The 24045-nt window shown below is 36.7% G+C and overlaps 3 protein-coding genes across 6 annotated transcripts; all 3 read left to right on the top strand.

Moving 5' to 3' along the window:
• The first annotated feature begins 646 nt into the window (after positions 1–646).
• Positions 647–22190, top strand: LOC141586863 (uncharacterized). 4 transcript variants are annotated; one of them, XM_074408261.1, is made up of 3 exons: positions 647–3058; positions 5141–5345; positions 21867–22190. In XM_074408261.1, the coding sequence occupies exon 1, from the start codon at positions 826–828 to the stop codon at positions 2476–2478; it is 1653 nt and encodes a 550-aa protein (XP_074264362.1). In that variant the 5' UTR covers positions 647–825; the 3' UTR covers positions 2479–3058; positions 5141–5345; positions 21867–22190. The 4 variants fall into 4 exon arrangements, with proteins under 4 accessions (XP_074264362.1, XP_074264363.1, XP_074264360.1 ...); XM_074408262.1 differs by lacking the exon at positions 21867–22190 and adding an exon at positions 21393–21611; XM_074408259.1 differs by lacking the exon at positions 21867–22190 and adding an exon at positions 5516–5623.
• On the top strand, positions 15179–15757 carry LOC141588192 (uncharacterized). Its single transcript, XM_074409647.1, has one exon. The coding sequence runs from the start codon at positions 15179–15181 to the stop codon at positions 15755–15757; it is 579 nt and encodes a 192-aa protein (XP_074265748.1).
• On the top strand, positions 17191–17589 carry LOC141588191 (uncharacterized). Its single transcript, XM_074409646.1, has one exon. The coding sequence runs from the start codon at positions 17191–17193 to the stop codon at positions 17587–17589; it is 399 nt and encodes a 132-aa protein (XP_074265747.1).
• Positions 22191–24045: the final 1855 nt, after the last annotated feature.

The following is a 24045-nucleotide window of genomic DNA, read 5'->3' as shown; positions in this document are numbered from 1 at the left end:
TTATTAGAAGAAGTATTAAAATTAACAATGTTATTAATAATATTATTATTAATTAATATTCATATTCATAATAATAATAATAATAATAGTAATAGTAATAGTAATAGTATTAATTATATTAATATGAATATTATTAATTTTAATAACCATAATATTCATAATAATAACAATAATGAGGATGATTAATTAATAATAAATTGATAATAATAATAATAATAATAATAATAATAATAATAACAAATAACTAAATAAATAAAAATAATAAATAATAATAAAATAATAAAAAATAATAATAATAATAATAATAATAATAATAATAATAATAATAATAATAATAATATTAATATAATATTAATATAAACTATTAAGTTTAAGATTCGCAGAATTGAAATTGGCTGAATTTAGTGGAAATTAATCAAGTTTAGTAGCCGAAATGACCGAATGGAATGGAGCGAATGAAGGATCGAATCAATAGAAATTTAAATCAATCGAATCGAATTGAATCAATTAGAATAGAAATTGAACAATCAAGTGAAAAAATAAAATCGAGAAAGAGCAGGCGCTTTAGTTAGTGAACTCACCCAACACAAACGCTGCAGGGCTTGCACCCTTTTTTCTTGCTCTTCAAGTCGTTTTATTTCCGACCTTCTGACAATGCACTTCCTATCTCCCATTCTCCCTCCTCTGCCGTTTCTCCGCTAATACAACCTCCTAACCCCCCATTCTTCTTCTCCTTGAACCAATAAAAAATACCATCAATTTCACGCAAAAATGATTTAAAATAAGAACAAACAATCTAAACCTTAGTTAAACCCCTGAATCCTCATGATATTTCCATTCAAATCCCATCACAAGGTACGAAGCTTAGTTTCCAATTTTAATTCACACCCTTTTTTTGCACTCTCTCGTTTATTTCATCATCACAATTGTCCCCGCGGCGATGCTTGGTTTACAAAGTTTGTTTGTACCCTTTTCTGTTTGAAACCGCAATACTTGGATTCTAATTTGCATTTGGATTATCTTGGTCGAGCTATAACCCCTCTGCTTGTGTTTCGTGTCGTTGCGAAATTGGATTACCAATATAAAAATCCCATCTTGGCATTTAAGTTCTTTGAGTTAACCCGTGTTAGATTTAGCATGATTCATAATTTTGACACTTATAATTGCTTGTTGAGGTCACTTTGTCAGATGGGTTTTCATAATAATGCTCAAATTGTTGTTGATTGGATGATAATTGATGGGTGTGAATTGGATTGTTCGGGTTTGGGTCAATTGGTTGGCTTGTTTGTGGAAGTGGGTAGGTTTGATGTTGCACGGAAATTGCTTGGTGGAGTGAAATGTCGCGAGGGAGGAGTGGATTCGTATTTGTATAACGTACTTTTAAGTGGTTTGGTTAGGAGTAATAGGGTAGATGACGCTGTTAGTTTCTTTAGTGAGGAGATGGTATCGAAATCTTGCTTTGATGTTTGTAGTTTTAATATATTGATTAGAGGCCTTTGTAGGACTGGAAAGGTGGATGAGGCGATAAGATTGTTCAATGGTATTAGAGGTTTTGGTTTGTTACCAGACATTATAACTTATAACACTATGATAGATGGATTATTTAAGGTGAAGAAGGTAGATAAGGTTCGAGAGTTGGTTTTTGAAGCTAGATCGAGGAATGAGATTACGCCTACTGTTGTAACATATACGTGTATGATATCTGGTTACTGTAAACTTGGTAGGATGGATGAGGCTTCCTTGCTGTTTCAGGAAATGTTGACCATTGGTATTAGACCTACCACCACAACGCTCAATGTTCTTATTGATGGTTTTGGCAAGGTGGGGGGACATAGCTTCAAGGCGTCTGCTATGTATGAAAAGATGATTTCTCTTAAGCTTCAGCCTGATGTTATTACCTTCACTTCTCGCATCCATGGTTACTGTCGGATTGGACTAGTGGACGAGAGTTTGAAGGTTTTGAATGAAATGATACATATGAAATTGTCTCCAAATGGGTACACATTTTCTATTCTTATTTTCGCCTTATGCAAGGAAAATAGATTGAATGAGGCATGCAATTTACTTGGACAATTGAAGTCGAGGAATATTACTCCTCAAGCTTTTATTTACAATCCAATCATTGATGGGCTCTGCAAAGCTGGAAAGGTAGATGAGGCAAATTTGCTGGTGGCCGAAATGGATGACATAAGATGCAAGCCTGATAAGTATACTTTTACAATTCTTATTATTGGGCACTGTATGAAGGGGAGAATGATGGAAGCAATTAAAATTTTCAATCATATGCAAGCACTTAAATGTATCCCGGATTATATTACTGTAAAATGTTTATTATCATGTTTGGTAAAGGCTGGAATGCCGACTGAAGCTTCACAAATACAGAAAAGCATAGCATTAAATAATGTGGCTGTGGGTTTATCATCTTCAGAAAAACGTATCCCAGCCAGGACCAATATGGATATTGAGGTGGCTGCTTAAGCGAATAACCCGTGAAAATGCTTCATACCGCAGCTGGATCGGACTTTTTCTTTCCATCCAGAAAATTGATTAGCTGGATCTATTACTTTGTGCTGCTTTGATTTTTTCCGTTGTGTTCAGGATTACACACATCGATTTAATCACCGCATTCAATATACGCTTAACCTGCGAAGCGTCTTTGGCATGGGCACTTGGGCAGGGGGTTATGTTTAGGCAGTTTTATAAAGAGGAGTTTTTGTCAGATTTTTGACGACGGGTGCAATATTTGTCTGCCACTTCACAATTTAAAAGGGGCTCAAGCAGTTTGCTGAGCTATTTGGTCTATTTCATCATGCTCCTAAGTTCTAAATTGAAGATAGTGAAAATTCTTGGATCCCTTGGAAATGGAAATCATGCTATACCTGTTCCTCCTGCTTATGTTTGATTGGTGCACCTCAAATGAGTGCTTATTGATAAGACATCTGTTGCTTATTGATCAGCTGTTGCTTCAGGGATCTTGTTTTGCTTTTTTGAATGAGATCTTAACAATGTCGCATTGTGCATCTCTTGACTTAAGTAATGTGAGATGATGGAGAATGAGGTTAGCATATATTCACAATTTTCCTGCGTTTCCTTGATCTTTTATTCACTTCTCATATGATTTCTTAATAGTGGCATGATCTTACGACTTTCCCTGTTCAGATATACTATACAGAGTATATAACAAGCGATGCAATACAATGCACATTTCATATCTTTGTCCTTTTATTTTTCCCTTTGCCCCATCATCCGTATGTTAGAGGATCCCTCTTTAGAAGTAAAAACGGTATTATTGCACAGTTCTATATCTACTTTAGATTGAAATACAAATTTGTCTATAAAGCCGTGAGTTTCCTTCATGCCGTCTTTGTTATGGGACCCTTGTTTAGTTTGAAGAGGCGACAAGGCGAAGGCACTCGAGGCGTTCCATTTTTTTTTTTTTTTTTTTTTTTATCAAATTTGTATTTTTCAAATAAAATTTTGGGCATCAATACCCATTTTACCATGTAAAAGAGTAAAAATTAGGATTAATGGGGAAAAGAAATGACATAATTAAGATCTAGAAGAAAAATTTATGGAAATTGCATAGAATGCATACTAGTGAGCCTGGTCAGGCGAGCCTTATCTAAAAGGCGCACCTAAAATGCACAAAGGCGTTTTGGCTAGTGCCTCATCCAAGGCGCACTTTTTTTAAACTAAGGACCCTTGTCACCTTAGTACGCCTTGCACCTTTTACGATTAATCTCGCCGTATGCGCTTACTAAACTGTTTCTATGTTGTAGTTTTGTTATGTTAATATTGCTAAGTTGTCATAATTTTTAGCAGTTGCAAAAAAATGCCATCTGTAAACCCAAACCCCTTATGCTGATTTATGAACCACTAATTTAGTATGCTTCTTAATTACTAACCAATCAGATCACCAACATCCCCATCCGTACCCACCCTAACTTCCTGCTTCCTCACCAGAACACCCCCCCCCCCTCCCCTCTCCCCCCTCCTCCTCTCTGAAGCAACCCAACCCAGCGGCCGACCACTCTCCCATCTTTGACCACTCCCCAACCCCGACCTTCCCACCAGAAACTCCTCCTTTCTCCTCCATTCTCTTCAGCCGATATTTCACAACCTTTATATCCGACCGGCCCATCCCTGTTTCTGCCACTGCTTCCGCCATCCACAGGCCACACCTGATGTCCCCTACATACATTAGAGCATCTGTCTCCTCCCGCAATTAAAAAGAGCTTGTATTTGAGTACATTACATTGCATTTTATGTCAAAATAACCTAATATAAAATCTATTTGAAGTGTACATTAGCCAACATTAAAATACATAGCAAACAATATTGAAAACACCAATCCTATGAATATCTTAGTTTTCTTCGTCTATGACCTTAACATCTCCAACGCAAATCTTCATCTCATCACATTTCAGCTCAAGCTCCTTCAAATCCATCTTCTCCTTAACTCCTTGCTTAAGTTGATTAACTTTCTCATGACACGAAACTTCAAGATGTTTTAAGTACAACATGGATGCCACAGTTGCATACCTTTCTTCTAGTTCAAGTTTGCGTGGATCTTATTAAGGTACTTGACATTGGGTAAAATCAGAAATGGAGATGAAGGAGATAAGAAGAAATATATATATAAGGGGAGTAAAAGAAGAAGATGGTTGTGAATGAGAAGAGAGAGAAAGAAAAGGGGTTAAATCAGGACAAGAAAGAGGAGGGAAGAGAGGGTGTTGAATTTTTTCAAGAGAAAACAGAATGAAAGGTTAAAAAAAGACGGCTCCCACGCGATAAAAAGAGTAAACAAAGTAAATGCCGGAGTCTGACCAAAATTTGGCCGGATAATGGATTTTGGTGGTTTTCAACAAAATTTTAAAAATTAAAGGTAGTGTCTTGCAAAAAATTAAATGATAGGTAGTGTATTTGCAAATGAGACAAATCTTAGGTAGCTTTTGACAAAATACTCCATAGAAAATGAAAATCAGCTACTCATGTTAAGACATTTAGTGACGTGTGTAATTGAATGGGTGCGATCCTTGGTTCATATGTACTCCACCGCTTGAGGAATAATTCAAGCACTTTTCCTCTCTTGAGTCCTGACAATGAAACTGAATCACACTATATTTTTGCATCTATTCAGTTTTACAAGTTATTTAGGAGGACATGATTTGAAAACATGGAGGTGATTGGATCATGCAAAAAGCACATCACATCAGTTGATCCCCAATTTCTCTTATATCAGTCATCCTGATTTTCATCGTTGGCTACAATATAGAGACACTAGTGGAGGCCACACCTAACAACTGGCAACCGTATTGTGGATGGCAGGAAATTACTTGGATGAGGTGTGTTGGTTTCTCCCATTTTTTTTTTTTTTTCGCTTCAGAGGTTGCTTTGGATCCCCTTGTCCATCTGCATTATTGAACTTCTCCCTTGTATAGCATGAGTATAGTTTTTTCCTGGTGAGGGTATACATTGTCTCTTACTCCTGTTTTATTGGCAACTGTATATACAGAGTAGTTAAACAAAAAACAGAGATTTGGGAATACTGTCAAACATTCACAACTCAGCCATATCAGATTCAAATAAATAAACAGAGTTAAGAGGTCGTTTGGCTAAAAAATGGTGGTATGGAATGCTTGGAATGTGATACTATTGAGGTATGAAGTTAGAACCCCATTGCACATGTACTTGTTTGGTTAGATACTTGGATATCTTTCCCACTGTAGGTGTAGGGGGAATAGAGTTTGAAACTTGGTTTGGAGAGTCAAGCATGAGATTCTAATTGATTTAGCGTTTATCAAGTATCGGCTCCATTTCAATATACCTCATCAAACAGTGGAATTGATAAAACCCATTCCATTCCAATTCAATCCAAAACACTCAACCAAACACCTTGTAATTGCTGTTTGACTTGCTGCGTGTCAATAGCTGTTTGGCTTGTTGGCTATCGATGATAAATAGAACTCTTATAATCTGTATGCTGTTGCCATTTGTGGCTTTCAAATTGATGATTCCTGTTGGCTGTTCCCAAACATTCTGGGAAGTCATCTTGGGAGGTCGTCCTGAGTATGCATTAATCTGTAAACTGGCCATCTAAGACCATCCCAGAAATCTGAGTCAAAATGACGGATGTATGTCTAATTAAAGCCATTTAGTGACGTTCTTCAACCCACCATATCTTGCATTAGGATCTTGAGGAGTTTAGGATCCCAAAGTACCTAAGAGGGGGAGGGGGTGAATTAGGTACTTTTTAAAATTTTTAACTTAACTTAATTGATTTAAGTTAGTTAAATGAAATGATATCTCAAATACCTAACACAATCTCTTTTAAATGAAGATTAAAAGAAGTGTCGTTGGTTATGATTGAGGCAACAGTGTAACAGACTGTAACTTGTTGTCTTTGTAAAAACTGTAAACAACGTACCAACGTGACAGTATAGTAGACCATTGCTTTGAAGAAAATGAAAACGACAAACTAAAATTGCAAAATGAAAAGAATGAACGAAATAAGATCAACACAATCGGTTTTGAATTGGTTCGGCCTACACTCTATAGGCCTACGTCCAATCTAGTTCTCATTAATAATTTGATAACGTAGTTAACTCTAATTACAATTATTCTATTACAACGAGATTTCCCCACAATCTACTCCGTTTGTGCTATTTAAGAAACTACTCCGTTTCTAAAGCTCATCTAATTCTCAAGTAGTTATAAGATCAAATGTCTCTAGTTTTTTCACTTAAGAACGCGAGAGACTCAATGTCGATCTAACTAAGAGAAAGAAGATATTGAGCTATGTCATACTAGACGAATAAACCATTTTGAGACTTATAAGAAATAAGAAAAGTTTGCAACTAAAAGGTTTTAGACACTTGAAAATATTAAGAGTTTTTGCAAATGTTTTCTATCTCTTTCTCAGATTTTTGCTATGTGAAATGTATTTTTCTCAAAGGAAGAATCAATCCTTTTATAGATGAAAAGGAGGAATCTTTTTAATAAAAAGAATTCAAGTTTGAAAGTCAATCCAAAGACAAGTAAGATGTGACAAAAGATTTCAGATTTGAACTTTTGTACTTGCACCAAAATGGTTAATAGTGGTAAGGGCTCTCATCTCTTAAACAAGTGGTCACGGGTTCGATTCCTAACTCTTGCGAATGAAAAAGCCAAACTTGGGAGGGGTCAACCCATTAAATTGCCTTCAGTACCCCGAAGGAGATTGCCCCAGCTGTCGGTAGGGGATACTCCTGGTCAACACCAAAAAAAAAAACCAAAATGGTTAATGAGAAAAGCAAGCTTTAAAAAGTTTATTTCTTTTCCTTTTGGAGAGTCACACATGTGACTTCGACAAGAAATGAAGGCTTTAAAAGTGCTTTCAAAAGATCAATCTTAAAGCATTTAACCAATTTGGGCAAAGCTTACAAGTTACCAACTAAACCAACTAATCAGAATAGTTGGTTAGGATTCCTCACAAACTTGTTCAACAATTTAAAAGACATCTTTAAAAAGCATGGTTTACGTCTAGGACAGCAACAGTGGGCGACACTGTTGCCTTGGCATGGCAAACTCAATATTTTCTATCTCAATACTGATGACCCAAATTAAATACAAGGCGGTCTTCATCCAACGCTTCAATCGTCTTGAATCAACAAATCGATAATTCCTATTAAGTAAACAACAAATCGATAATTCCTATTATGTAAACTTAAGCGAAAACATTAGTAACATTTGGTTTGTCATCATCAACATCAAATACCCAACATATCCTCTTTATTTTCTTGTGGTTCACTTTCAATCAATGGTCCAGACTCCAAATTTTATTCTGCGCAATCTAATTTGCTCGATTATAAAAAGTATTGAAATGATGATGTGAAGTGAAAAAAATATTTTAGAAAAAGGATGACGTGAGAGAAAATAGACCTCTCCGTTTCTTTTAGGAAATTGAGAGCATCTTACCTCCCATATCCCTAATGGCCTAATATGGGAAATTCAAAGGCGACAGATGCACAATATTTTATTCAATCAACCATTGTCTAAATTTGCCTTGAGAACAAATTCACTATAATTTTCAATTGGTTCAAACACTCTGCCCGACAAACCATAACCTGTAAATTTGCATGATATCATGGGTGGATCGAGATTGGGATCAGTATGAATCTTATAGTCCCTCCTCTTCACCATACTGTATATGTTTAACTTTCAGGTTAAAGTTTCAAAATTTTGACTTTAATTAAATATATTAATATCAATATCTATCTATCTATCTATATTATTAAAGTAAGCTTTTTTCGAGGGATTATAAAGTCTCCAACTTTTACAAACTACCGCAAATAAATCTATATCTTAATAATTTTTAAAATAAAGTATTTATGCAATAGAGTTTGAGAGATGTTCAAACTGGAAAGATAGTACCGAAATATATCACAATATATAAAGCGGTATGATGATATCCTACCAAGCATACTTTTTTCTGTCTAATTCTATTCTTTCTTACTTTCCTCTTTGTTTCATTGCAATTTATTTATTTGTCTGCAATCGTGTTGTTTTGTTTGTTGCAATTATTACATTTGTGAATCTAATTGTTCTTACTTAATGTGAGATCCATGAAGAATATCAAGCAATCTCACAATACTCCGACCTGCATATTAGACATGAAAGTAATCTCAAAATTCGGTATCAATTCTTCATCCATGCCTTATGCAGATTTTTTTGTTGGTAATTTTTAGCATTTAAAATCTCAAACATGAGATCTTTTGTCGTTTTCCTCTGCTTTAATGATTTTTATTTTGAGAAAGCAATTTTACAATTCCTCTGCTCTAATGATTTTTATTTTGAGAAAGCAATTTTACAAATTTGAAGTAATCTATTTTATTGCTATATTTACTTACTAACATATGATATCAAACTTATGTCCTACAGTTTGGCCGCATATTGGTGGTACGGTATGCATGAAGTTTTATCATGATAAACCAACACCTAAGTTTTACGTTGCCTATTTGCAACCTTCTTGAATCTTATTGTATACATACTTATATGGGCTCAACTAATCATAATAGATTTCTTTATGTATTATTTTAAATAAGTTGACGGTCTTTATAAATAAGTAAAAGCATTATTTTGGTTCCGTATTACTTTTATGAGTGGCACAATACTATAAGAAAAAATGAGCGGCACTTTAACTTTTAGTTTTCGTTTCTTCATGTTTATTTCATGATTCTTGATTATCAGGTTTTGTGTGACTATTTACAATATCCTAACGAAAAGAATTTAATGTTGGGTTTTCGTGCAGAAATTAGCCGATGATTTAGGGGTTCAGGAGGACTTTAGTAAAACGATTCTACTTCGATCATCTAAGACACTATCCTCCATTAAAATAGAAGTTCTATTATACTTTAAAAGCTTTGTAGTGCTACATAAAAAAAAGAAAAAAAAAAAGAAAAAAAAAAGGTAGATACGATATACCTGGATGTTTACAACTCGGGATCATCCCTTTTATCATCAACGAGATCAATTATAATTATAAATACAATCATACTCCTATTTAAAGCTACTTTATACTTGCGTTGCGAAGGCATAATTATGATTGATCTTTGCAATTGTAGGTCAATAAGGAGTTTGGTGTATTACTTTCAATAATATTGTTAATTTTTTTTGCATTGTAGTCATCCGTATATGTTACTCAGACACATGTTATGGAGTATAAACTCTACTTTAGCTATTTGTACTCCCTCATCATAAACTGGTGGCATAGTTTAATATTTATATCCTAATGTTTTCCAAGAAAAGAAATCATTACGTATATGTTTTCCCAGGCACGGCCCAGGGGCCGTGCAAGCGGCCAATCTTGACACGCACAGGGCCCCGACTTGAAGGGGCCCCAATCGTAAGAAATACCCGTGTTAGTTAATAATTAATTTAACGCTTATTTTTAACATAATAATCAACTTGACTCGGTGGTAAGAGTAATGGTACATATTGCCAATGGTCTTGGGTTCGATTCTTGGGAATCGAACTCGGGTGGTATTGCTCTTTATCATTTAACTAACCATTATGCCATGTAGTTGTTGTTAAAGAATGGAAAATAAATTTGTTTATGTACTAAATTCCTTCGGAATGAAGAAAAAAGTAGCCATATAAAAGTACTCAAAATAGTAAAAATATATTTTTCAAATTATTCTATTAATAAAAATGGTACTCGGGGCCCCTTTTTAAGATTTCGCACAGGGCCCCCAAAATTACCGGGACGGCCCCGTGTTTTTCTAAAAAAACGACTAAAGTCACATCCATCCTGAAGGAAATCAAATAATTTTACTTTTAATCGATTATAAAGAGTCCAATACTAAATTGAAGAGAAAAATAAGTATCCTAATAAGTAAGAATGACATATATATATATATATATATATATATATATATATATATATATATATATATATATATATATATATAGAGAAGAGATCAACTAAGGTCCATAGATATATTAAGTCCATAAGTTCTATTATGAGCCATTGGATGGAGGGAGATGGATGGCCAAGATCAACCTCCAAAAGTGTGTTTATGGATTAATATCACTCATTCTCTCCTCCTTCACTAATCCTTCTAATTAATCACTAATTCACTATAACTTCTTTTCCTCTCATCCACTTCTCTCACATATCACACAACTCATCTTCTCTCTAAAACCCCAAAAAATAAAAACCCAAAAAATCCAAATAAATAAAAAACCCAAAACCCAAATAAATTAATAAAACCCAAAAAATCCAATTAAATCAAAAAACCCAAAAAATCCAATTAAATCAAAAAACCCAAATAAATCATTCATTCTTCTCTTCCTCATTCACCACCACCCACCACTATCCCACCCGACACCAACTCACCACCCACCACCGCCGCCACCACACCGCCGCCACCTTTTTTTTTTTTTTTTTTTTTCGTTTTGTATTAATTTGTATGTTTTTAGTTGTTTTTTCCATTTATTATTTTTTTGTCTTTTATTTTATTTTAGTTGTCTTTTATTTTGTTAGTTCTCATTTTTATTCATTTTCTTAAATCTCTTCTTGTTATACGTTTTTTTTAAGATTTCGTGTTTTAAATCTCGTTTTTTTTTTGTGAGATACTTTTTTTTCATCTAAGACAAAAATGGAGTAAAGTAATACAAAAATGAACCAAAGTTATACAAAAATAGACCAAAGTTATACAAAAAAAAGACTAAAGTTAAACAAAAATTGGACTAAAGTTATACAAAAAATTGGACTAAAGTTATACAAAAAATGAACCAAAGTTATACAAAAATGAACCAAAGTTATACAAAAATGCATCAGAGTTATACAAAAATGGACCAAAGTTATACAAAAATGAACCAAAGTTATACAAAAATGAACCAAAGTTATACAAAAATAGACCAAAGTTATACAAAAAAAGACTAAAGTTATACAAAAAATTGGACTAAAGTTATACAAAAAATGAACCAAAGTTATACAAAAATGAACAAAGTTATTACAAAAATGAACCGAGTTATACAAAAATGAACCACAGTTATACAAAAATGAACCAAAGTTATACAAAAATGGACCAAAGTTATACAAAAATGGACTAACTTTTGTATAACTCGTGCATTTGTGTATAACTCAGTGCATTTTTGTATAACTCCTCCATTTTTGTATAACTTTGGTTCATTTTTGTATAACTTTGGTTCATTTTTTTGTATAACTTTAGTCCAATTTTTTGTATAACTCTAGTGCATTTTTGTATAACTCTGGTCCATTTTTGTATAACTTTGGTTCGTTTTTGTATAACTTTGGTTCATTTTTGTATAACTTTAGTCCAATTTTTTGTATAACTTTGGTTCATTTTTTGTATAACTTTAGTCCAATTTTTTGTATAACTCTGGTGCATTTTTGTATAACTCTGGTCCAATTTTTGTATAACTTTAGTCTTTTTTTTTATAACTTTGGTCTATTTTTGTATAACTTCAGTCCTTTTTTTGTATAACTTTAGTCCATACTTGTATAACTTTAGTCCATTTATGTATAACTTTGGTCCATTTTTGTATAACTTTGGTTCATTTTTGTATAACTTTGGTTCATTTTTGTATAATTTTAGTCCAGTTTTTTGTATAACTTTAGTCCAATTTTTGTCTAACTTTAGTCTTTTTTTGTATAACTTTGGTCATAAAATGTATAACTTTAGTCATAAAATGTATAACTTTAGTCATAAAATGTATAACTTTAGTCGTAAATAGTAAAAAAATCAAACAATAAATATGAAAAATATGAAAAAAAAAAAATAATAACAAAAACCAAAAAAACTCATAATAACAAAAACAAAAAACCAAATAACAATAATAAAACCAAAAAACCAACAACCCAACCAAACCCGAAATCTGAAATAAACCAAATAACAATAAAAAAAAACCAAATTTAAATATCGTGTGTATAACTCTAATGCACGCAGTGTATAACTTTAATAGACAAGATGTATAACTTTAGTCCAAAAATACTTCAATAACAATATATAACTTTGGTGTTTTAAGTCGTAAATTGTATAACTTTAGTCGTATAACCCAATTAAATTAACAAATTATATACAAAAATAAAATGTTGGTGAATGACTCATGAGAATAACAAATTATATGCATAAATCTAACAAAAAACCCGTAAATCTAACAAAAACCGTAAATAAAACAAAAAACTAAAATACAAATAAAACAAAAAACAAAGAACAATAAACAAAAAACAATAAACAAAAAACTTGAATAACAATAATAAAAACCAAATAACAATAATAACAATAATAACAAATAACCAAATACCAATAATAAAAACCAAATAACAATAATAAAAACCAAATAACAATAATAAAACAAAAAACCAACCGAATTTTTTTTAAAAAAAAAAAAAAAAAAACACAAATCTGAAATTTTAAACTTGAAATTTGAACGAATATGAGGACTTTTGTGACCCGGTTTAGGGCTTCATTTTTGAAGGGGTTGCGGGTTGGTTTGGGTATGGGTATGGACAGATCTAGGTCGAGGGTGGAGAGGAGTCGAGTGGTGGTTCTTGGTGGCCGTGAGGGTGGCTGTAGGTGGCGGGAAATGGGAGAGAAAGAGGGATGTCGGGTTGGTTGTGGTTGTTGATGTCGCGGAAATGGCCACCCTTGAAACCACCGTGGCGGTTGGCGATGGGAGAGGAGGAGGGCGAGAGAGAGTGGTGGAGTGGTATAGGGCGAGGGAGAGGAGGGTGGCGAGGAGAGTGGTGTTGGGTGGTGGCGGGTCTGTGGAGGGAGGGAGGTTTTCGTGTGGGTGGTGGGCGGAGGTCGATGGTGCGGCGGTGGGCGGTCGATGGTCGATGGTGCGGTTGTTGTGGGTCCGGTGGTGGTGAATGGTTGTGGAAAGGTGGTTTGTTATGGTGGTGGTGAATGGTTGTTGAAAGGTGGTTTGTTATGGTGGTGGTGAATGGTTGTCGATGAAATTGTTGTTGTTTCTTTTTTTTTTGGTTTTTTTTTTGTTGGTTTTTTTTTTTGTTGATTTGGGTTTTTTTGTTTTTTGAGAGAATGAGAGAAAGATGAGAGAGAATGAGTGTATGAGAGAAGTGTGAATGAATGAATAATGAGGAAGTGAGTTGGAAGATTAGAATGGTGGAAGAGTTGTACACAATTAGGTAGAGTTATACACAATTAGGGAAGAAGATTAGGGAGGGAGATTTGTAGCCCTCCATTGAGATGTAATCTCATCCCTCCATCCCTTCCATCCAAAGGCCCTTATAAGGACTTATGGACTCAATGGATGTAAGGACCTTAGAAGAACCACTCTCTCTCTCTCTCTCTCTCTCTCTCTCTCTCTCTATATATATATATATATATATATATATATATATATATATATATATATATATATATATATAAGAGAATGAACATAGTATCATATTTTAGCCATCATCTTTATCGGATGTATAAGTTGGGTCCAAATTAGGATTTAAGAGTATTTATTAGTGATTTAGTGTGATTGTCAATTTGAGAATGGGTTACGTAAGAATTAGAGTACATACAACTGATACAAGCAATGTCAAAAGTTTTCCAACGAGATAATTAAGACACCAAATCCATAAACAACAATAGCCATACATTGTTATATTGGAGTATATCACCATTCGAAGAATATTAGACACAGTGTTAAGTCCTACTTTAAAATCCTATTTTTACAATTAAAGTTGGCTGGTATGAGTGGTGATGGCTCTCATCTCTTAAATAAGTGATCAGAGATTCGATTTCAGACTCTTACGAATGAAAAAGCCAAACTTGGGAGGGGTCAACCCATAAAATTGCCTTCAATACTCCAAATGAGATTGACCCAAATATCGGATCCAACTGTCGGTAGGGGATACTCTTGGTAAACACTAAAGAAAAAAAATACTTCCTCCTCTTCACTCATTTCCTTCCCTTTCTATTTTGCACAAGAATTAAGAAAATGATTTTGGACCACACAAAACACTCTATTCCACTCTATCCCAGATGTAATTAAATTTGGACCACACAAAAGTTACCAAAAAAGGAAAGGGGAAGAAAACCCGACTTACCTAAACATGAATGAGGGAGTACTATTTTTGCACAAGTTTTATACAAGTTTGATTTTATGGAAGATAATCTACAAGTTTTATGTGTCTTTGTAATGGTTGAATGTAAACATATAATTTCCGTATTTTTTCTTATCAAGGCATTCACAAAATAGGAAAATAATAAGATAAGAATTTAATTAATTTACTCAAAATATTATGAAAGATACCATTGGAGTTCTTTTAAAATTAGAGGCAATTACTTGTTATGAAATTTTTTCTAGGGTTTTCTCCTAGGGTTCCTGTCTAGGTCTAGGTGTAGGTCTTGGCTTTCTCCTCCGACTCGAGGCTCTTCTCACGCTTCTACGTGAGATTTGCTAGGGTTTTCTTTCTTTCTTTTGTTTGCTTTGTTTGTTTTGGTTCGTTTTTGTGCAGGGCTAGGGTTTAGCGAGATCGAATGGCCACATCTTCGACTAAGGGAAAAGGGTTGATGGGAGGAGATGATTGTAGAGATGGGAATCGTTTCTATGGGATGAAGGGACAACAGAAGAAGACGAATGTGGGCGTTTGATGCTAGTGGGAAGAATCTGGGCTCAGAAATCTATCAATGTTAAGACGGCAATTAAGACAATGATCAAGCTCTGGAATCCTTCGAAACCTGTTATAGGAAATGTGATTGACGCTAAAGAGAAGACTTTTGTCTTTCGATTCGGAGTGATGCGTGATAAGGAGCGTGTTCTTGAAAATCAGCCATGGCATTTCGATAAGTTCGTGTGGTGCTTCAACGAGCCGAGTATGACGGGTAAGATGACTGATCTTCCGCTATATCATTTACCTTTATGGGCTCGTGTTTATGACCTTCCCATTTCGGGTAGGAGAAATGAGTCGAATGTGAGGAAAATTGGAGCGATGTTGGGGAAGTATGTGGGTATGGAGCTAGGGCCGAACCCGGAAATGGATAGAGCTATTCGTGTTCGCATTATCCATGATGTTAGGCTGCCATTGAAGAAACTAATCCATATAAAGATGAGCGGTGATCGTGAGGTGCCTTTCGAGGTGAAGTATGAGCGCTTGCCTACTTTCTGCTATGGGTGTGGAAGATTAGGGCATGGGGAAAAAGATTGCGAGGAGGGCCCTTTCGAGGAGCATGAGCTTCAGTATGGGGAGTGGTTGAGAGCCTCTCCTTGGAAAATTACGAAAATCTGTTAAGGAGGGGTGTGGAAAGGTCGCTTGGCCATTGTCCAAATGAGTTTGATCCGGAGAAAAAAACGTAGTGAGGAAGATGCGGTTGCTAGAATTATTGAGAAATTGCGAGCATTCTTTGTTAGAATGCGAGTGAAAAGAAGGGGATGGGGAGACGTTGCGTACAAGGGGAGTAGGGAGCAAAGAGGGAGAGGATGTGATGATAGTGGAGAAGGGGGGGATTCTGTGAGGGGTGTCGATAAGGAGGTAGGTAGGGAGGAGGATGCTAATGTTGAGTGGATTTTTCCGGTCGACAGGGAGGTGGAGATGGGTATGGGGATGGGGAGCTCTCTGGAAATGAACGACGGGATAGGGACAGCTGGGAAGGGGACTGGTGAAGTGAGGAAGGGCGGACAAGGGAGGAGTGGAAACGCGGGGATAGGGGTGTGCAGTTGCAAGGGAAGGAAGTGGGTGAGGACTGAAAGAGTGGGAGGCAGGGAAAGTGGTGTGTTGGAGATGCCTGAGGTGGGGGAAAAACGGGAGCGTGTGGAGGAGGAGCTAGTTGGGGGGAACAAGAGGATTCATGCTATACAAGACGGGGGCGTCATTGAACCTGAGGCGGTGGTTGGGAGATCTCAACCCCGCCGGGCTCAATGAGTCTTTTAAGTATTAACTGCCGGGGCTTGGGCCACCCCGACGCAGTAGGTGCGCTCCGTCATTTGATTCGACGGGAGGCCCCGGCCATGGTGTTTCTTTGCGAGACGAAACTCAATGGTCGTGAGATGCAGACTGTTCGGGCTAAGTTTGAAGGGTATGAGGGAATGGAGGTGGATAGTGTGGGCAGGTCCGGTGGGCTCGCTTTTTGGTGGAAGAAGGGGATTCAGTGTGATTTTGTTTCAGCTTCAGTTCACTATATGGATTTTATTATTCGGGAAGAGGGAGGGGACTGGAGAGGGACTGGGTTTTATGGGTGGCCTGCGGTTGCAGACCGTCATTTTTCTTGGTAGCTGTTGCAGATCCTGGGGAGACAATCTTCTTTACCTTGGATATGCATTGGTGACTATAATGAAATATTGTATGCTAACGAGATGAAGGGAGGGCAACGGGCACAGTAGCAGATGAATAATTTCAGGGAAGCGGTGGATGATTGTGGGCTTGTGGATGTTCGTTACGAAGGATATAGTTTCACCTGGGATAATGGGCAAGCTGGAGCGGATAACAGACAGTGTAGGATTGATCGTGCGATGGCTAATAGTGAATGGTTTGACAAGTTTCCGTATGCGAGACTCATACATCTCAGTCGGGAATGGTCTAACCATTCACCCATTAAGCTGGTTATGGATAGGCGGGAGGAGGAAGGGAAGGGGAGGAGACGGTTTCGTTTTGAGCAGGTTTAGGTGGGTGAAGCTGGGAGTGAGGAGGCGGTTAGAAGAGGATTCGAGAGCGGGGGATGGGATATGATGACGGCTTTGAGGGAGAGTGCGGAAGAGCTTCAGGCGTGGAAGGGGATTAGTATAGGGAAGATTGTTAAATTGATTGCTACTAAACGCAAGCAAATTGAGAGACTTAATGAGGGGGGGAGGTCGGTGGAGGAGGTACGAAGGAGGAGGAAGCTCGTTGGTGAGGTGGCTGAGTTGTGTAGGCAAGAGGAGCAGTTCTGGAGGCAAAGATCGAGGGCTCTTTGGCTAAAGGAAGGTGACCGTAATACGAGTTACTTCCACAAGCAGGCGGGACAGAGACGAGCAAAGAACCATATTAATAAACTTACTGATGAGAATGTGATGGTTCGATATGGGGATGAGGCGGTTGCGGGGGTTGCTACGGCCTATTTAAAAGGATCTCTTCACAGCGGCTCCTAGGCGCGATTTCGGGGACGTGCTGGATGGTATGGAGGGTCGGGTCAATGATGAGATGAACCGAACGTTGAGGCAGCCTTATCGCGAGGAGGATGTTCTTGAAGCTCTTAATCAAATGCACCCATTGAAAGCTCCAGGCCCGCATGGGATGAATTGTTTGTTCTATCAGACATATTGACATATCGTTGGTCCACTGGTTACTAGCACGGTGCTGGGAATATTGGATGGTGCTCCAATGCCGGATGAGGTGAATCATACGCATATTGTCTTGATTCCGAAGAAAAAAGCTCCAGATAAGGTTAGTGATTATCGCCCGATCAGTCTATGCAATGTCATTTATAAATTGGTGTCGAAGATTCTCGCGAACCGCCTGAAGGTTTTCTTGTCTGATATTGTCTCCGTTAACCAAAGTGCTTTCACCCCGGAAAGATTGATTTCGGATAACGTGCTCATCGCTTTTGAATTGTTTCACCATATGAAAAATTCGAAGAGCAGGGAGGGGCATATGGCTATAAAACTTGATATGGCGAAGGCGTACGACAGGGTCGAATGGGACTTTTTGGGCCATTTGCTGCGTGTTATGGGATTCGATGGGCATTGGGTTAACCGGGTTATGATGTGTGTGACGACGGTTGAGTCAGCTGTGTTGATAAACGGTAATGTTAAGGAGTTCTTTCAGCCAGGTAGAGGCCTCCGACAGGGGGATCCTTTATCGCCATATCTGTTTATTCTCTGTGCCGAAGTCCTATCAAATATGCTAAGGAAATCAGTGGAGGATGGCTCGCTTCATGGCATCCGCATTGCGCCACAAGCACCGGTAATTTCTCACCTTCTATTTGCGGATGATAGCATTTTTTTCCTCAAGGCGGGTGAAGAGGAGGCCGTGAAGGTGAAAGAGATTTTACGTGATTATGAATTTGCTTCGGGTCAGCTGGTTAGCTTGGATAAGACAACTGTGTCTTTTAGCCGTGGAGTGTCGGATGAGAGACAGGCGAGAGTTGCGGGGCTGTTGGGGGTTCGAAAGGTTGATGAGCAGGAGCGCTATTTGGGCCTACCGACTGTTATTGGTCGGTCTAAAAGCCGATCACCGATATAGTCCGAAATAAGTCGCTTAAGCGGCTTCAAGGGTGACGAGGGAAGATATTGTCGAAGGCTGGTAGGGAGATACTTATAAAGGCTGTGGCCAATTCGCTCCCTACCTATGTGATGAGTATTTTTAAACTTCCAGCTGCTTTTTGTGACGATCTTCGGAGAATGATATCGAGGTTGTGGTGGGGTCATGAGGAGGGGAAGAAGGGCATTTCTTGGGTTTCGTGGAATCAAATGTGTAAACCAAAATGTGTAGGGGGAATGGGATTTCGAGATTTTCTCAAATCGAACCAAGCTCTTCTAGGCAAGCAAGCATGGCGTTTGTTAACATCCCCGGATTGTCTGTGGGCTCAGTTGATGCGAGGCATAATTTTTTAACGGCGAACCTGGGACATAATCCAAGCTATACATGGCGGAGCATTTTAGGGGCAAGGGAGGGGTTGTTACATGGCCTACGTCGACGGATTGGTAATGGCTTAGACACATTGGTTTGGGGTGATCAGTGGGTACCGCATACTCAGACGGGGAAGGTTCTGTCACCGTGTTTTGGGGCGAACGAGGGAATGAAGGTGGCTGAGCTTATGGACACGGGTAGAGGGGCGTGGAGTGAGGAGAAGTTGTCGATGTATTTGCTACCGTTTGAGAGGGAACGTGTGCGTAATATTCGACTCAGTGAAGCGGACCATGACGATATGTGGTATTGGGCTGCGGAGAGGGATGGTGAGTATTCTGTTCGGTCCGCCTATAAGTTGTTAGTGGGGTTTGAGATCGATTCTGAGCCATCGACATGGGAACGAAGTAAATGGATATGGAATAACCTTTGGAAAGTTCAAGTGTGGCCACGGATCAAGCTATTCTTCTGGCAGCTGTGCAACGACGCGCTAGCAACCAAGGTAAATTTATCTTTTCGGGTCGGGAGGGAGGATGTCTTGTGTCCTTTGTGTCAGTGTCAAGTCGAGTCAAGTATTCATTTGTTTCGTGACTGTGGCTTTGCTAGTGAGGTTTGGGACAGGCTGGGGGTGCAGGTTGAGGAGACCGCGGGGCTAGGCGGGATAAGGGACTTTGTGGAAGGTTGTTGGAGGGAGATGGACAAGAGGGATTATGGGTTGTTGATGGTTGGGTGCTGGGCTCTGTGGGAGATGCGAAATCAGGCGGTTTTTGAGGGGGAGAAGGGAGAGATTGAGAGGGTGGTTAGACGGGTTCGTTGGTTTTGGAAGAGGTAGAGGGGATAGGGTGGCACAGTTCAAACGGAAGGAGGCCAAAGCAGAGGAGTAGAAGAATGAGCACGGTAGGGGGTGGATGGCTCCGGGTGAAGGTTGGGTAAAATTGAATGTGGATGCGGGAGTTAAGGAAGGCGTCGGTGTGGGGATAGGTGGGGTGTGTAGGGATAGTGCGGGGAAGGTACTTTGAAGCATGGCAGCGCGGAGATTGGAAGTGTGGGAAGCCCATGTTGCTGAAGCGGTAGCAGTTCTCGAAGGCCTTGAAGAAGCGGTCAAGGCAGGTCATGATGCGGTGATTGTTGAAAGTGATTGCTCTCAAGTTATAGACGGACGGAAGTCAAGGAAAACGGGTCGAAGTGTTTTTGGACTTGTTTTGGACGATATTTTGCGTCTTTGTTCCTCTTTTGGTTCGATTGTTTTTTCTTCTGTATCTCGTAAAAACAATGAGGTAGCTCACGCTTTGGCTCATGCGTTACCAGTAGTCTCGGGACGTGTTGTTTGGCTAGACAAGTTACCTGATGTAGTAAGTCGCAATATTTCGATCGAGTAATATATTTACCCCTTTTGGGTTTCAAAAAAAAAAAAAAAATTAGAGGCAATTACTTGGTTTTTCTTAGTTGTTTTTAATCTTTAGTCATTCAATGTGTATCTTAGGCCCTATTCTTTTGGACTAAATTTTAGCATATTTCAGTTTAGTTTAGTTTAGTTCAGTTCAGTTCTATTTAATTCAGCTTAGTTCAGGTCAATTCAGTTCAGTTCAATTATTTTCAGCCGAAAAGAACTGGGCCTTAAGTTAGGCACTTTATTCAAATGAAAGATCTGAAACATCATACGATGAAAGCAAAAGCAAATGACTCATAGGATATTACAAATAGGCCCGTGCATCGCACGGGCATTAAATCTAGTATATACACTTAAAAGAGGAACTTTTGGAGCGATTTCATTGGTTATTGCTTTTGTTGAATAAATTATGTGTATAAAATAAAGATTAGTCCATATTTAAATTTAAATTATAATTACATATAGACAGTCCAAGTTTTTAAAATTACAAAATTAATTAAATAAGTTAAATAGATAATGAAGTAAATGTAGGATAAGATTGTATCAAGACTCAAAATTATTAGTTCGTTTTTAAGTCAGACTAAAACTTCGTAAAACTCAATAAGAATAAATTTAATAATTTTATGAATTAGATTATGGATCAAACACTAGCTCCAACAAAATATGGAAGCCTAGAAACGTAGGAACCAAGCTATATGCTTGCTTATTTGAATAATATTATTACTCCAAAATATATTTGAGTCCTAACTCCTAACTCCTACAACACATAAAATTCATCAACACCGATCATTATAAATAGTTAGATGATGTTTACTATCATCCCCCTAATGTTCCATTATTATTTATATTTTCACGTTTCTATGCATGATAAATTGATAATGTTGATATTGATGTTTTGATTTTCGTAAGACTATTTTTTTTTTCATGAATGTGCAGGTCAGTGCTTATAATATAGATTTAATGTGTTGTAAAAGACTTTGATCGACCTTTTTACAAGGTATTTCAATCCTTTATCCACTATATATTGTAGCGAAAACTCAAATTACATTTCATATGAGTTCTTTATTCTTTATTTTACATGCGTTAGGAGAAAGTTATTTGGGTGGAATACCGGAAAATTTGAGTTATTGACAGTAGATTTAATAGTCTTAAGAAAGACACGCATTCATCTTGAGTTACCTATTGAAAAGTTGAATTGTCATATATACATGGTTTTAATTTGATGGTTTTTGCTCTACTTAATTCATTCGTCAACTATTGTACATCTCTGATCATACTTATTTTGTCCTTGTACTCTTGACAAGAAGCGCTTAATTTTTATTTGTGTTTAACCACAAGAATTACCGATGAAGTAATGATGAACTTATTTTGTGAGTTTGTGTTACATTGATGACGGTTTTAATTTTGCAGGAGTCATTCAATTCGTTCAACTTGAAAGTTCATGAGTAGTGAATATTGTGTTTAGATAGTTGCATCAAATAAAAAACCGGTTCTGATACGATTTCGCTCAACTTCAAGATGCACTAGAGTTTTTCAAGTGTCTTGCATGATTATTTTTCAACTATCAGATAAAACATGTATCAAGATACACTAGAGTTTGATTCACTTTCTCAGATTCTCATGAATCCAGATTGTAGCTCAAATTAATTTATCAATACTGATTTAGATTGTAAATAAAATAGTTTCTTTACTTTGCCATCAAATATTGCGGATACAATAATCTCATTTAATCGATTGTGCAGTTTGTCTTATAAAGAAAAATTGATACACGAATAAAACGAAAAAATGATCCGTTCAATGTTGATATATTTTGATGCTTAAATCTCCTTGTGGTTAGTGTTACCCACTTCCCGGGTCAAAAGACAAACTTTTTGAGCGATTTTAAAGTCTCCAATTATTCTAAATTACTTGCATATTAAAATATAGAATTTTTTTAAAAGTAGATCAATTAATTAAAATTAAAATAAATATTTCAAAATAGTATAAGATTTTGTCAATAGTCAAATTTAATGTCAGTGAACCTAAATATATGGAACTATGTAAGGATTAAGGAAGAAGTTAGCCAATGATTATTCTAAAAGCCAATTCAAAAACTATTCTTCTGAAAAACGAAAATGCAAATGTATATATGTGATGGGAATAGGCAGTACATGCACAAATAGGATTTTGCACGCACATGATATTAGTTGGACTTTATTATTGTTTTACTCATTATGTCAAAACCACAGAGGGATCATACTAATCGGGTTAATTCGGATTATGGATCAAGTGGGGTTCTCACTCAGTGTTGGGTCGGTGAGGGTTATTCAGTCGGATACAATGAGGCTATGGGGTAATATTGACAGAATTGGTATAGGAGTATATTGCCGGATCGGTACAACCAAGGCTTCTATCCTTGAAAATAATCGTATTCGAATGACTCCCTCTCTTTGTGTAGGTACAGCACGTATTGGTTGAACAATTTGATAAGAAGTCATTAACGATAAGGTCATTTCGCGTACAACAATTGAAAGGGATTGAACGAAAAGAAGAAAAAAATTTCAAGCACTACCACTAACATAAAACTAACAATAGGGGATTGATCGTTATTTTTAGGGTAAACCATAAAACTATTAGTAAACTATTGTTTTTTTTTTCTAATATATCAATCTCACGAGATAATAGCTCAAGCGTTGGATATAACTCAAGATATTATAAATGACACTATCAAGTGCTTTGCGCATCGTCCGGGCATTTTTCTAATATTAGCCCCAAGATAAATATTATGAAATCGCTGTTGTGAATAACTTATGATATTACCCGGGCAACGCCCGGGCATGAAATCTAGTTGAAAAATATGAGAGATTCGTACCAAATAAAATAAAATAAAAAAGATAAGTTACAATATGATATTAAGTATTCGAAAATTTTCTATGATAACCCTTAATTTTGTATGATTTCCCATGGTACTCCTGCATTTAAGAATCTATCCATGATACCCTTGAGATTCAATTTTTGAGCCCATGGTACCGTATAATGTAACGGTCGTTAACGGAACGTTAAAATTTTGATGACGCGACAATAATTAGTAATTAAAAAATTAATAATAAATATGAAATAAAAATAAAATTTGAACATTTCCCACGGTACCTTGTGCTTTATACATTTCCCCTAGATATCCCTAAGTTATAGCAAAAGAAATACCATGTTCTGCCATTACAACTCACCATCAAAATATTGACAAGGTTATTGATTTAAGAAGAGTTTATGTAGAAAATAAATCACAACTTATTGCGCTATGTTAACTCACTAAAAGAAGCTCGACAAATGTCTAACATGGCTTGTTAGAAAAAATAAAGATTTGACAAATAAAGTGAATGATGACATGAAGGCAAAGATAAGTTTTTGTTCAAGCCCTTGTATTTTAACATAAAAGTAGCATTGATTATGTACATGTTGATGTTGAGTAAGGGTAAGAGTAAATCAAGATGACACATGGAATGATAGCAAAATGACCCCCTTATCATGCTATTGCAATGCATAAATCAGGATTCAAGAGTGTAGTGGGAAAACTGTATAAACTTAAGGGTACTACGGAAAAATTATTACT

This window comes from Silene latifolia, chromosome 6, assembly GCF_048544455.1.
Source record: "Silene latifolia isolate original U9 population chromosome 6, ASM4854445v1, whole genome shotgun sequence".
Lineage (NCBI taxonomy): Eukaryota > Viridiplantae > Streptophyta > Magnoliopsida > Caryophyllales > Caryophyllaceae > Silene > Silene latifolia.
This window is presented reverse-complemented; position numbering and strand designations above follow the sequence as displayed.

Excerpts from the sequence above, each read along its gene's own strand:
- LOC141586863 (XM_074408261.1), top strand. The coding sequence starts at position 826 with ATGATATTTCCATTCAAATCCCATCACAAGGTACGAAGCTTAGTTTCC.
- LOC141588192 (XM_074409647.1), top strand. The coding sequence starts at position 15,179 with ATGATCAAGCTCTGGAATCCTTCGAAACCTGTTATAGGAAATGTGATT.
- LOC141588191 (XM_074409646.1), top strand. The coding sequence starts at position 17,191 with ATGACGGCTTTGAGGGAGAGTGCGGAAGAGCTTCAGGCGTGGAAGGGG.